The sequence below is a fragment of the Carica papaya genome, chromosome 4, assembly GCF_054855325.1.
Source record: "Carica papaya isolate Zhongbai chromosome 4, ASM5485532v1, whole genome shotgun sequence".
NCBI lineage: Eukaryota > Viridiplantae > Streptophyta > Magnoliopsida > Brassicales > Caricaceae > Carica > Carica papaya.
This window is the reverse complement of record NC_142312.1, coordinates 28907169-28921736: the sequence shown is the minus strand read 5'-3', so window position 1 is coordinate 28921736 and position 14568 is coordinate 28907169. Positions and strand designations below refer to the sequence as shown.

Genomic DNA, 14568 nt, shown 5'->3' with positions numbered 1-14568 from the left:
ATAATGATTGTTTTTTACTATCTATTATAATTCTTCCAAAATATGATTGTAGACCCACCATCAATGTCTCTAACTTGCCTCCTATCTCTCATCGCTCGACATCGTTTTTGTCACATCTCCACCACGTACGAGCTTCACTTTATCATCTTATTACCTGTATTGTCTTCAATTCTATCAACATTTACTCCTGCTAATAGCATTAAAACTAGCGTCATGTGACTTCTTTTCATTCATGATTTTGTAAGTAGATGCTATAATAAAAAAATTTATTGCAAATTAATTCAAATTGGTTCATATAGTAAAAAAATAAAAGAAAAAATTACCAGATAAGAAAAAATAGATATCGAGAAGACTATTTTTAAGAGTATTTATATATATATGTACATTATTTAATTTTATCCATAATTGTAATAAATAAGAATTAGACTCTAATAGTCGATGATTTTTATCTTATTCTTCTTTGCTTCTGCTTCTTCTTTTCTCACAATTTTTTTTTTTTTTTAAAATTTGTGCACCATTTAGAACCAGTAGACATAAACTGTAAGTAAAAAATTGCCACTTTGATACATGACATTAGTTTTGACACAGTTAAAAAAGATGGACTAAATTAAATTTTTTTAGAAATACATGAATTAATTTGATAAAAAAATTAATATAAGGACCAATTTGAATAAAAATTAAAAGTACATTAATTAAATTACTATTTTTTTTCAATGAAAGATGAATGAGTAAAAAATTAAATTAAATTTAATTTTGATGACTTTCTATTGAAAAATTAATTTAAATCTCATTTAAAATTAAATTGAGAATAATAAATCAATTCAATTGAAACTTATTTTCTTTTCTGTTTTTTTTTAATTCACATTAAAAAATAATTGATAAGCAAAAATGACTAATGGAAATTACCAAATTAATTAGAATTGAATTATTTTTAGTTATTTTTACGATTTTTTAATTTAAATATTATTTTTTATCAAATATTTTATGCCTAATTAATTAGAGATTATTATTATTTTTTAAAAAATCAATTACTCAAACCAATTCAATGGACAGTTTGAGAATGAAATATACGAGATTACTAAACTACCCCTCAAATATTTCCAAATCTCCATTAAGGCCCCCGAAATTTAAAATCTAAACGCCGCGCTCTCTCTCTATCGTCTCGTTACTGTCGAAGTCCCAGAGTTTTGCCTGGTCTTTCTCTGGTGTATTTTTAATGGATAATCAGTGAAGAAGAAAATATTGACGATGGAGAAGCTGTTCGTACAGATCTTCGAGAGGAAGAAATGGATCTTGGAGCAAGTCAAGCACCAGATCGATCTCTACGACCACCAGTTGGCCTCCAAGTGTATTATTGACGGAATTGCTCCTCCGCCCTGGCTATGGCCCTCGTCTACCATTCCCTCCGAATCTTCTCTTCCTAATGGTAATTTCAATGTGATTCGAGCTTGTTTTGGATCTCATGTAATTTTGCGGTTTTGCTTTAGAAATGGATAGGGGACGTTTGGAAATTGGTTTAGGTTTTGGATTTTCTGTTGTTCTCTTAAAGACAATGAAGTACTTTAATCAGAAAATGATCGTTCTTAATTAATGTTCGTACTAATCAATGTGCGTTTTTGATGTTGACATGTTTGGTTGGTATTTAGAAGGTGATTTGCTTGCTTCTAAGAGCAAAGTTAGATCAGTAGGGAAATTTACTTGAGATTTTAGGGTCAAATTGTTTGACCTCATTCCTCCAAAATAAGTTATTGAAAGTTGGGAATTTAAACCTCGGTTTATTTTCTGCAAGTATTAAGTATTTTTCGTGGATAATCTTGAGGTTAATATCGTAGGTCCGTTATTGTTTACTCCAGTGTTAATTTCGATTTACCTCTTATTTACTGTCCATAGTTATTGCTTTCAGAACGTCAACCAACAACATTTTATAATTCGGTCTTTGTTCAAGTGTCTGTTAATTGAAGCTCGTATATTTGCTATAAAGAAGAACTGTTTTAGATTGGGGGTTATTTTGCCGGAAAAAATATCCTTTGGTCATTGCACATGTTATTAACTTGATCAGCACTGTTTTAGAGGCTGTTTGCATCCCATCTGATTCTGACCAGCGACCAAAATATGTCTGTGTTTTCTATATTTGGAGTTAGAAAGAACTTGAGTTACTGGCTTCCTGTTATTTTCTATGGTTGCTCTGCAGAGTTAAGTAAGGAAGAGCTTATCTCAGGACTCCTACTTCAGCATCCAAGACCTGCAGTTCCTAATTCAACTACTGGTTCTCCGTACAAACAGCCTGTCAGTGCAGCTGATAACCTGGAGTTACGGGATCTTTTATACATGGGATTTCATCCTTTAAACAGGGGCCTTGCTAATGAAGATGAGCTCCCAGTTCCTTGTCAGAACAAATTTAATGATGCTGAGTGTGCCTCAACTGCATGTTGCGAGCAGGAGCCTAGTGTTACATCTCCTCAAGATTGCAACGATGCCATCGTCCCAGACAAGTATTGTGACCCTGCACTATCACTCTCAAGGATTCAAAGGTCCAGGTCAAGGCAAAAAGCTCTAGAGTCTAAAAGCCGTTCAAATAGAAAAAGTAATGTTGATTCTTCTGCAAGGCAAATTCCAGGTTCTAAGATTGCTTCTGTACCGTCTGGCCAAGTCTATGAGCTGGAACAATTCAAGGTTGTTGATGGAAAAAATGAAGGTTGTGAAGCAGAAAAAGCCATTTGTGTTTTGCCGAGCAATACAAGGGATGGAGATGTCTACTCGGGTACAAGAGTTAGAAGCACAGGGGAAAAAATTATCTCTGCACAGGAGCCTTCAAATTTGGGTAACTCTTCTCATATTGCCGTGGGTTGTGGTAATTTTAGAGAGTCAATTGGTAAATCAACAAAGAAGCACTGCCAGATTAATGAGTCCTTGGGTTTTGTCGAACCTTTGATTATCTCTAATAGAAGTTGCAAAATGAAGAGAGAAATTGTAAGGGATTCTTTGAGCAAGGAAGAGTGCAACAACTACTTCGGTAGAATCACAAGATCTAGGAGTTCTAGCCAACAGCATAACTGGGAAAATGTATGTTTGAACCTGGATAGCTCTTTCACTGATGGCAAAGAAGAAATAAACTCTGCACACAAGCCTTCAAATGAGGGTGAGTCTTCTTGTTTTGTCACTGAACATGTTGGTGATTCTAGAGAGTCTATTGGCAAATCAACACAAAAGCATGACCAGATTATTGAGTCCTTGGTGATGGTTGAACCACTGATTATCTCTAATAAAAGCTGTGAAATGAAGAGTGCAAATGTGAGGGATTCTTTGAGCAAGGAGAAGGAGGACAACAACTACTCTGCTAGAATCACAAGATCTAGAAGTTCTAGCCAGCAATATAACTGTGTAAAAGAATGTATGGATCTAAATAGGTCTTTGACTGATGGCAAACCTGATGTTAGTGAATCACTGCAGCATCCCAGCCATTCTGATGGAAAAGCAGGAGGAGAAGGCTGGATTAACCAGTATGCAGTGAATGAGTATGCTAGTTTGAATACCAGGTCATGGAATAGTTGCAGCCTTGAAGTTACAGTAAAGCCTGTCCCCTCCTCCAGTACTTCAAGTTCTGGAGCTGCTCCGTGTAGGTTCAATGTTTCTGATGTGGTTTCTATTGCAGAATCCCAGAAGAGTTTTAAAGGAGTTAACATTCTGAAACTGTCAGGTACTCAATTTAAACCACTTCCTCTCACAAATGACAGTGAAACTATTGGTTCTGAAATATGTGATATGATTATTCCTGAAACCGACACAGACTGTGATGGACAAGTTAAAGCTGCTTCAATTAGTTATGCATCTAGGTTGGATGATTTGCAAATTAGAATGAGAAATGATGGTTTTGCCTCAAGCCAATACCATGATCTTGCTGCATTTGCCAACCCAAAGCAACTTGATTTAAGTGAAGTTGAAGACTACAATACAAATGAAACTTGTAGTCTTGCATTAGAGAACAAAGTGCTAGGCAGATCATTAGAGGAGAATCTTAAGTCACTTTATTCTGCAAAAAAATTGGAGGGATCTATCTCTACTGACGACCAAGAGAAATTCAAGTCCACAAAGGAAATACCAGTACTGGAGGAATGCCATGTTCTGACTGACAAGGGGAAACCATGTACAAATTTATCTGAAGCCTGTGTGGAATTGCCATATGGAGTAAGCAGAAATTTGGAATCAAATGTTGTGTCATCCGTAGAAGAGATGTCTGAGGACCTCAGACATGTAATTGCCTTGTCAGGACAAGAAAACAACAAAATCTCCGAGCCAAATTTGTTTAAGGTACACTCAAGTCAGTTGGAAGTTACCTGTAAAAATTCACCTGAAAACCCTCTGAAGGAAGCACTGAACTCTGATGCATGTGCTGATAAAGAGAGAAAATTTTCCTTCTACGAAAACTTTGATGTGGCAAAACCTACACACTCTGTTCCAGAAACAAGTAACCGAGGCAATATTGCCTGTAGTGGTTGCAAAATGTCACCAGGAACTCACTTTGCCATGGTTGGACCTGTACACTTTGAGAACTTGACTGTTACTTTAGAAGACCATATAAGTAAGCATCCTTCTAATGCTTCAATTGAAGTTATGGAGGATGATTCTGTGTGGCAGAAAATGGATTCAGATCTTTCTCAAGGTCAACTTGGAAACTCCCACTTCACAGGGAGGTGTATTACTGATAATAGGAATTCAATTTTTTCTAAATCAACTAACAAACATAATGCAAAAAATTCCATCCAGCCGTTAACTGTTTCTAGTTCCTATATGCATGGTTCATGGCCTCAGAATAAACGGAGGAAGTTAGATAGTCAAAAAAGTATTATGCTCTCTACTTCACCAGCCTTCAGGGTATCTCAGTATATCCCATGCAATTATATATATAAAATTCTGAACATTCTAGATGTCTGTTTAAGTCCTGATCCAAATCTCGGACTTCTATGTTTTTCAGGATGATGTTATAGAAACAAATGCTGGTGAGAACCTAGTTAGAGACATCAGTCAGCATGGAGGACAACACATGGTAGAACAATCTGTTTCTTCACCCAAGCTACAACTAGAAGAGGTATGTGTTTTAATGTTGTAAGTTCAAAATGGTTTTGGTTGAATTCATGCAAGGACCGGCTTTGGAGAAACCATATTGAATCAAAGGTTTCTTTGGCATGTTTGAGTCGTCATCTAGATGTCCGAGCAAAACAATACTCATCTGGATGTCATGAAGAGTGCCAGTTAATGTAAATCTGTTAAGATCTCACTATATGGAAAATGTGGCTAAAATGGTGAATGTCCTTCCAGCCATTAGTGTCACATATGGTCATGGATAAAATATTGGACAAATCAGATGATATCAGATCTCTTTTGGTATTTGTCATTCATGTATCAACAAAACTTGAAAAATACTGACATAAACCATCTACTTTCACAAAACATTCAATATTCACTATTTACCATATCCATACTTAATTTATGAGGCATCAAATTATACTTGTGCAATCAGGTTTTGTTCCCTGAAGTGGATTAGATTCTCACTGGAGTGGTGATTGATAATCTAATGATTGATTTTTTCTTTTCCTCTTATGTTGGTGCATTTTTCTTTGATTTTAATGGGGAAGGGGGGTGTGGCAATATGAGTTGGGTTGCTGGCAACCATAGAAATATCTTTAGTTCATTACTGAAACTTCAGAAGGGATTTGACCCTAGCAATAGTAGACTCTTAAAACGATAGAAAAAAAAAGTCTGGCTCTGTGACTAACGGATTATAGGATTATGTTCAGGTTCTTAATTTGCATCCTTGATCGAAGCATATTATTTTATAATAGAGAACCGACTTTCTTCGTAATAAATTTTCAGTGTAGTTTATGAGATCTTTAATGCTCAATCTTCATGACTGACCATTGCTTGATGTTTTAATTGGTCTATCTTGGAGCATACCTTTGCACATGTAATTTGTTATAGAAAGAGGAACTGTCAACTGCCTTCTCTTTTTCAGAAAAATAAGGAATAGTTAACTAAGATGTAAACTTTCCTAGTTGCCTAGGAGTTTTTCTTTGGTTACTGGACAATAATTGCTAGAGTTCTTGCCACTATTTCATTGATTTTAGGTTGCCTTGTTAATGTACTATAGTTACTTATGTTTGTTTGGTTGACAGCGTGAAGTTAGCTTAAAAGAGAAGGAAAGAAAGGCAGCTACTCCTGCTTTAGTACAGGAAGAATTAGGAGCGCTGTCAGTCTCAAGTCTGACCAAGCATAGCTCTCGAAATTCCCAGAATATTTTGTTAGAAGAAACAGAAGAAGCAGATCCTACCAAATTTATCTTAGATGACAAGCAGGTCAGTATAGAAGGGAAGCAAGTTATTTTGCATCATGAAGATCAACCGAAAAATACAGAACACTTGACCTCCACCGAAGCAACCACAATGACAAATATTATTCATCCTGGAGAGAATAGAAAAGCTTTGTATCATTCAGGTGATTCTCTCAGTAGCCAATCCATGGCCTGGATTGGTTTGGATCAATCTCTGCCTATGTTTGAGGGGTTCATTATGGAAACAGATAAAGAACAACCATGCATTGCCAGAGAGGAAGTTAGTATTGACAACTTAGCCCTTCCAAAGACCACAATCGAACGTGCAAGCATGCTGGAGCAGATGTGCAGATCTGCTTGCATCTGTACTCCATTATCCGATCTTGCTACTACTTCCACACTTCATAAAAGACCAAACTTGCATCATTCTGTTCCAAATGGGCTTCTAGAGTGCACAGACCTGAGGAGCAGTCTACTCATTGATGATACTGGTACTCAACTTGAGGGCAGTTCTGGTTCCCTTAGTTTGGAAGTCAACCATCCTTTCTATGGAATGTCCCATTATGATTGTTTACCATTTACCAGTTCAGAGTTCTTGTGGGATATAAGAAAACCTTGTACACCTCCAAGCAGGAAGTTATGGGATAGAAACACATCAAAGTCTGGCAGTTCTGAGAAGCGAGGAAGCTTAAATTCAGAGCTTCCTTGCATTACTGAAGAAAATGAGAATGCAGATGAGGCAGCCGACACGTTACCAGAAGATTTTTGCTTAGAACCGATGATTGGCTCTACTAATAGGAAACCTCTCTCCTACATTGAGGAAAACTTGAACCAACCTGCATCAATTTATGAGGCTGAGATACCTATTGAGAGACCTAGTCTAGATTCTATAAATATGGAACTTAGCTGTAATAAGATCAAACCAAAGCTTCGAAATCAGAATAGAAGCAAAAGAAGAAATACCAATAAAGGGAAGGAGAATAATCGGAGTATATTGCTTGGAGCAAGCGGTGCTCATAAAGCCATTGAATCACTTAATAATAAGTTGAGTAAGCCAAAGCTATCTTCAAAAACAAGTTTGAGAAAACAAGGCCTGAGCTTATCAGAGAGGGAGTCGAAGTGCAATAACATTGTCTCCAATATCACTTCATTTGTTCCACTTGTGCAGCAAAAAAAGGCCCCTGCTGTCACCACAGGTAGTTCTTTACTCTTTTTTTCTTTCGCTTTTGCCCCTGCCTAGTCATGGCACAAATGCTAACTGCTAAAGTTGGTCTTATTTTTTTTTCTAGATATTGGAATGGATGCCTAACTTTGTGTTTCTCCAGTTACAGATTTTTTAGTCTGTTCTGGGTTCTTCTTGCCATTGGCGTACATATTCTATCTCCATAAATTTTTGTTCTTCCAAAAATCTTAAATACTGTTATGTACTTATAGATCTTTAATGCAGCTGCCGATGAATTTTAATAGCTAGATAACTACTTGGTGGACATTTTATTTCATTGTAGCTTTCTGAATTTTTCGAGTCAGTTTTAAAATGACAGCAGCTGACACATTTGGCATTTGGAAGTTGCTAAGCGTAGTGATGATTTTGCGTCATAAAAATTTTGGTGATTTTCCAACATTCTCTAGAAGAAATTGGGGTTCAATAGGGTCCCCATTTATGTTGTTGGAATTTGATTTGCAGCATGAGTCCTTTTACTTATTTGTTTCCAGGATGGTTTGTGCTGAGAACATTAGTATCTTGTACATTTAATTTGACTGGATAGAAGTAATGGATCTTTCTATCTTCTCTGATAGGGAAAAGGGATGTTAAGGTGAAAGCCCTGGAAACTGCTGAGGCTGCAAAGCGGCTTGCTGAGAAGAAAGAGAAGGAACGTAAGATGAAAAAGGAAGCCTTGAAGCTGGAGCGTGAAAGGCAAGAGCAAGAAAAGTTGAAACAATTGGAGATGCAAAAGAAAAAGGATGAGGAAATACGGAAGAAAAAGGAAGGTGAAATGGCAGAGAGGAAGAGACAGAGAGAGGAAGAAGAAATTAAGGAGAAAGAAAGAAAAAGGAAGCGTCTTGAGGAAGCACAGAAGCAGCAACGAGAATACAAGGAAAAGAAACAGCAACAAGAACGTAAGGAGAAGTTATGTGTTGATACAGAAGAGAAAGAACTGAAATACAAAGAGAGAGTGAGATCTCTTACTTGTACTACATCTTTTTGTTATATGAGACTGCTAGAAATGGTATTAACCATGACTTTTATAGGATGGAAAAACATGTGGGAGGAAGGAATCTAAAGATGATGAGCGGAAGCTTGAGAAAATTGAACAAGAAACAAAAGATGACAATCTCTCGGAAATGGCTGAGATGGGGACAAAGACTACAGGGGTTTCAACAAGTGATGCTGGAAAAATAAACACTGTTATTGAACACAGTGAGGATTTAAGTTATTGGGGTGATAGTTCTAAGGTAGAAGTTTTAATAGATATTCTATTTAATTTTAAATTCAGGTTTTGCTATAAATTTTGGCCTCAGCACTGCATAGTATTTACCTGTAGCTTGCCACCCCAGAAGAGCCATTCACTTTAATCAGGGTTTATATTTAGTGGGTGTTTCTTGCGCCTTCACAATTTGTTAGTCATCTTTCCTATGTGATTCAGCTATATATCAGGTATGGGTATGTTTTTTGATGAGGTTGTAGAGTGCAAAAAAATTTTTAACTGGCTTGGAGTTTTAGGGGAAGGGATTCTCCAGTCTTGTCAATAGCTACTAATAAACTGGAAATGCAGACATCATTAGTACGTTTCATTAGGGAGCTTTAACGGTTAAAGTTCATTCGGGAACTGGGTTGTGGTTCTGCTTTGAGTTGGACCTGGAGTGTAGGAACGGATGTAGCATTTTATTATTACTGTTTGCATGTGCGTTTTGAATTTTCAATTTTGCGGCATTACCCTTGGGTCTTGATGCCATAATACAGAAAGAGATAATGTTTTCTTGCTTCATTGATGGTTTTATTTGTCAAAAGCAATCATGTTCTTGGACTGATCATTCAATTAACATGTACCTTGGATGAAAAGCTTGAGGCTGAGATTTTCTTGATCTTTTAGGTAAGTATCAATTCAGGGAAAGCAATGGAGAGCTGTATCTCCCATACAGTTGAAGAACAATCATATGAGATTTCCCCATATAAAGGTTCTGATGATGAAGACGATGATGAGGATGAAGAGGATGACATACAAAACATTAAACCTGTTCCTTCTTGGGCCAGGTTTGTTTGTCAGTTTTGCTCCTGAACAAACATGGCTTGTCTTTGAGGCCTTGCCACCTCTTTTCAATTCGCTTGGCTGAGAATTTACGAAGTTATGCTTGCACTTTGCAGTAAAAATTGCTTGGCCTTGGCTGTTTCTTCCCAGGATGGTATGGACCCGGAGAAGATTTTTCCCCCAGATAGCTTTTGCAATGTAACAGCAGGTAATTCTTCTAAACTCCATAAATTCAATGATTATCTTAACTTAACTTTTACTATACGTAAGAGAAAATCTCTTCCTACATAGTTCTTGTGCCTCGGACGCATCAGCTGAGATAGGGGAAGGAACCTGAGTGAAATCATAAGGCACAGATTTGCAGTCTACTGAATATTCTTTTTTTCCTAAAAATGGTAAGTCTCGGTTAGTTTTTCCTCTTTCAGCTCAAACAATAAGATGCCGTTATATTTTACTTGTTAGGCACGTGAGGGGCCGAAATATTTTTATTGAGCATTTAATCTACGTGACGGAATATTGAATCTTTTCTTTTCTGCAACTCCTATTTCCTTTCTTTTCTATTGCTGCAAACACAGCATGCATATTTCTGTACAAAGAGAAACCATGTTTTGTTCTAAATCTGTATTGATCTTTCCTTTTATGCAACAGAGCTCGTAAGAACTTTGCGGGAAGGTGGTCATTCTTTTCCCGGTACGTTTCTAGTTAAAGATTGTAGAGTACTAGAGCTGTAATGATGTATATACTAATTTTATTTCTAGATAAGAATATCTGCAACATCAGAAAACAAAAAAAAACTCTATTGCCACTGAGAAGCTGATTTAGTTGAGAAAATTCAAGAGTAGCTTAAAATTGAAACTGTCATTGACTGTACATAAAATTTGCACTTCAAGGAATGTTATGCGGTACAAGTGCCTTGATCCATCTAAGTTTAAGCTGGAATTAGATGCTTTTCTAACCATCCATAACCTCTGTTTCTTGTGGGATTAAGGCTAGATCTGAAATAAATGAATGATGATTCCTTTTATTTCACAAGCAATTAATTTGCAAACGAATTTTTTTTATCTCACAGTTCTATTCATATTAAAGGCTGTATGTTTTACAGTTTATAATTATCTTTATATGAACTATTATAATTTTAGTCTTAATTCTATTAAGATTATGCTTGTAACAAATTTAGAAGTATACTAGAATTTATTTGTAAATTCACATTTGTTCAACTAGAAAATGTTGTAAATTATATTCAAATGACAAAAATTTGAGTTTACATAGAATATCTGGTTTTTATTAACTCATATATAATTGAAATAATGAGCTTATCAATATTAATAGGATTTATATTAGATTTTTTTTTTTTTTTTTCTCCAAAACGTAGCCCGAGTTTATCCAGAGATGAAGGTACTGATTAGAAACCTTTTGCGGATCTGTTTAATATTGGAGTAAGGTCCGATTTGATTATGGTGACTTGATTTCTGATCAATGTGGTAAAATTACTTCATTTGTAGAATTCATTTTCAAGTCAATATTATAATACTCAGTCATATATAGTGGTATTTAAATTTGACAAATTTTAGAAGAAACCATAGTCTATTATATGTATCATATTCTCTACAACGGCTCCATGACGTGTGTCGTGCATTTTCTTTTGGAGTTTGGGAACTGGGCGGGCACACATGGGAGAGCCAGACACTCTCATTATTGAATTTTCTAATTCCTGTTCGCACTTTTATTTACACTTTTGTTTCCTCATTTTACTTATCGTTATTAAAATGTTGAATTCTCCATATTTTAAAATTCATGCCTATAAAATATGATTGTGAATGCTCATCTATTTTTACCGACAAACAATAACATATTTTAGCTATAAAAATACTCAAGATGTAATAAAGTATTCTAACATAACATTTATGTATTGAAATATATATATATATATATATATGAAAACAACTTCACTATGGTAGTTTAAAAAAATAACATGCATTAAGAATTATTATTTAAAAGGATAATTAGCACTGAAAACAATACTTACCCTATTGGGAGCAGAAATCATCGTCAACAATACATGAATGGGTCTTGATCTCACAGTTGTAAATAAATTTGTGTATTTGTATAAATAAGATTAGTATAATTTTAATTTCATTTTCATAATTCTTAAATTATACTAATATGTAGTCCTTTTTATATTAACTTGACCATTTAAAGCAACTTTTTTAAATCACCTCCGCCTTTCGTTGGGCATCATTTTCAGTCCTACATATATTTGAATGTGGCTTCGTGCACGTGACCATTAATCACGCATCGCCAAAACGGTCAGTTTTGAATACTCCTGCAAACAGACAGATGGGTGGGTGGGACCCACCAATACGGAAAGAGTCCCTCATTATCAAAATCTAAGAGGGCCCAATAATGTTGACTCGATCTAATCAAGACTGCCATCATTGTTAATATTCCTACCAAAACGGTGTCGTTTCTTCTCTGCCTCGGATATAACCGTTATAGACCCAACTTTGTTTTGTTTTGTATTTTATTTTTCTACCTGCAAAAATCGAATTGGCTCCCCCAATTTTCCTAACCGTTTGAACTCTCCTTTCCCACCACATTCTCGTTAGCTTTCTCATGATTGCAGCCATCATCGAGAACTCACCTTGTTTAATTTCTCTTTCAAGATAATCAATAACAAACTCACTGCAATGCCGCCAAGAAACCTCCTCGTTTTCTTGTTCCTCTACGTAATCCTTCCGAAGAACAGAGGAGCCGTCGCAGAGAACGTGAGCTTCAATTTCTCCTCTTTCACGCTCCGCAACATCACTCTGCTCGGAGACTCTCACCTCCGAAACGGCGTCGTGGGACTCACCAGAGAGTCCGGCGTCCCTTCCTCGAGTTCCGGCACTCTCATCTACAACTACCCAGTTCCGTTCTTCGACCAAGAATCCAACACCACGGCTTCTTTCAGCACTGAGTTTTCCTTCTCCATCAGAAACGCAAACCCGGGCAGCTCTTTCGGCGACGGCTTGGCATTCTTCCTCTCTCCCGATAACCAGACCCTCGGCAGCCCAGGTGGGTACTTAGGTCTCGTCAATTCCTCGCAGTTGACCAAGAACAAGTTCCTTGCCATTGAATTCGACACGAGGCTCGATCCCCATTTCAACGACCCGAGTGATAATCATGTCGGGTTGGATATTGATAGCTTGATTTCGATCAAGACTGCGGACCCGATCTCGGAAGGAATCGATCTGAAATCGGGGAATTCAACCACTGCTTGGATTGATTACAAGAATGATATGAGAATCTTGAATGTGTTCTTGGGTAGGTCGAGTTTCGGGAAGCCGAAAAACCCTCTGCTCACTCTGGATATTGACCTCTCTCCTTATCTCAAGGAGATTATGTACGTGGGTTTCTCCGGTTCGACAGAAGGGAGCACCGAGGTTCACTTGATAGAAAAATGGAGTTTTCAGACTTCTGGGTTCCTTCCTGTTCGACCCAGATCGCATCCTCACAATGTTTCTGATAGTTCAGTGACGGTGATACCGGCTATTCCGGGCTCAAATTCCACTAGTAACCATCACAAGAAACTCGGTTTGGGTTTTGGAATTGCAGGTCCGGCTTTCTTCTGTGTCGTGCTCTTAGTTTTTGGGTACATTTCTGTGAGAAAATGGCGGAGAACAAGGGCCGACAAGAGTCTAAAACCAGAACTAGTCACAGGTCCAAGACAGTTCAGTTACAAAGAACTATATACAGCCACAAGAGGGTTTCACTCAAGCAGAATCATCGGTCGAGGAGCTTTCGGAGAAGTTTACAAAGCTTTCTTTGTCTCTTCCGGCCAAATTTCCGCCGTTAAAAGATCCAGACACTCTCATGAAGGCAAGACTGAGTTTCTTGCCGAGCTATCAATCATTGCAGGGCTAAGACACAGGAATCTAGTCCAACTCCAAGGCTGGTGTGTAGAAAAAGACGAGTTACTTCTTGTTTACGAGTTCATGCCAAATGGAAGCCTTGACAAACTCCTCTACCATGAATCAGGGACTAATCTTCTCACTTGGTCTCACAGAAAAACCATTGCTCTGGGTTTAGCCTCTGTTATAACCTACCTTCATCAAGAATGTGAGCAGCAAGTAATCCACAGAGATATCAAAACAAGTAACATAATGCTGGATAGAAACTTCAATCCCCGGCTTGGTGACTTCGGATTAGCCAGACTCATGGATCATGACAAGAGCCCGGTGTCAACTTTAACTGCAGGAACAATGGGGTATCTAGCTCCAGAGTATCTTCAGTACGGTAAAGCTACAGAGAAGACTGATGTTTTCAGCTATGGCGTGGTGATTCTTGAAGTGGCGTGCGGGAGGAGACCCATTGAGAGGGAGGGGAACAGTCAGAAGATGGTGAATTTGGTAGACTGGGTTTGGGGATGGAATGCACAAGGGAGGATTGTTGAAGCTTGTGACAAAAGATTGAATGGGGAGTTTGAGGAAGAAGAAATGAAGAAGCTGTTGCTTGTAGGGTTAAGCTGTGTTCATCCTGATAGTAGGGAGAGGCCTGCGATGAGGAAAGTTCTTCAGATACTTAACAATGAAGCTGAGCCTGTGATTGTGCCGAGTGTGAAGCCAAGTTTGTCTTTTTCATGTGGGTTGAGGGTTGAAGATATTGTTTCAGATGGAGAAGAAAGTAAGAACTTTGTTAATTGATTCAATGTGGGTTATGAAGAAGATGATTAATTGTCTGAATTTTTTTTCTGAAAATTTTCTAGGGTTGATACTTAACATAATAATTGAGTGACAGGTGAGGGATATAAGAAAAGATTTGTTGTGTTTGGCTTAGTTCAAAACTCAAACACATTGAACTAGCACTGTTACTCTTTTTCTTTTTCTGGCAAGTAAATACGAGCAGGAAGCTTGCTCTGTATACCTTAGTTGTTTTTTTTTTTTTTTTTCTTTTAAAAAAATTAACTAATAATTCTTCGTTAACTTATTTGATAATATAAAAAAATTCTAAAAAATG

The 14568-nt window shown here is 37.0% G+C and overlaps 2 protein-coding genes across 3 annotated transcripts; both read left to right on the top strand.

The window, feature by feature from the left end:
* Positions 1-1141: 1141 nt before the first annotated feature.
* Positions 1142-10481, top strand: WYR (inner centromere protein, ARK-binding region protein). 2 transcript variants are annotated; one of them, XM_088218778.1, is made up of 10 exons: positions 1142-1426; positions 2192-4308; positions 4973-5086; positions 6171-7521; positions 8123-8499; positions 8576-8779; positions 9418-9578; positions 9690-9781; positions 9865-9968; positions 10222-10481. In XM_088218778.1, the coding sequence occupies exons 1-9, from the start codon at positions 1249-1251 to the stop codon at positions 9894-9896; spliced, it is 4626 nt and encodes a 1541-aa protein (XP_088074904.1). In that variant the 5' UTR covers positions 1142-1248; the 3' UTR covers positions 9897-9968; positions 10222-10481. The 2 variants fall into 2 exon arrangements, with proteins under 2 accessions (XP_088074904.1, XP_088074903.1); XM_088218777.1 differs by having other exon boundaries at positions 2192-4872.
* A 1608-nt stretch (positions 10482-12089) lies between these two features.
* On the top strand, positions 12090-14472 carry LOC110820792 (Concanavalin A-like lectin protein kinase family protein). The gene has a single exon (XM_022050381.2). It carries the CDS (start codon positions 12261-12263, stop codon positions 14253-14255), a length of 1995 nt encoding a protein of 664 aa, XP_021906073.1. The 5' UTR covers positions 12090-12260; the 3' UTR covers positions 14256-14472.
* Positions 14473-14568: the final 96 nt, after the last annotated feature.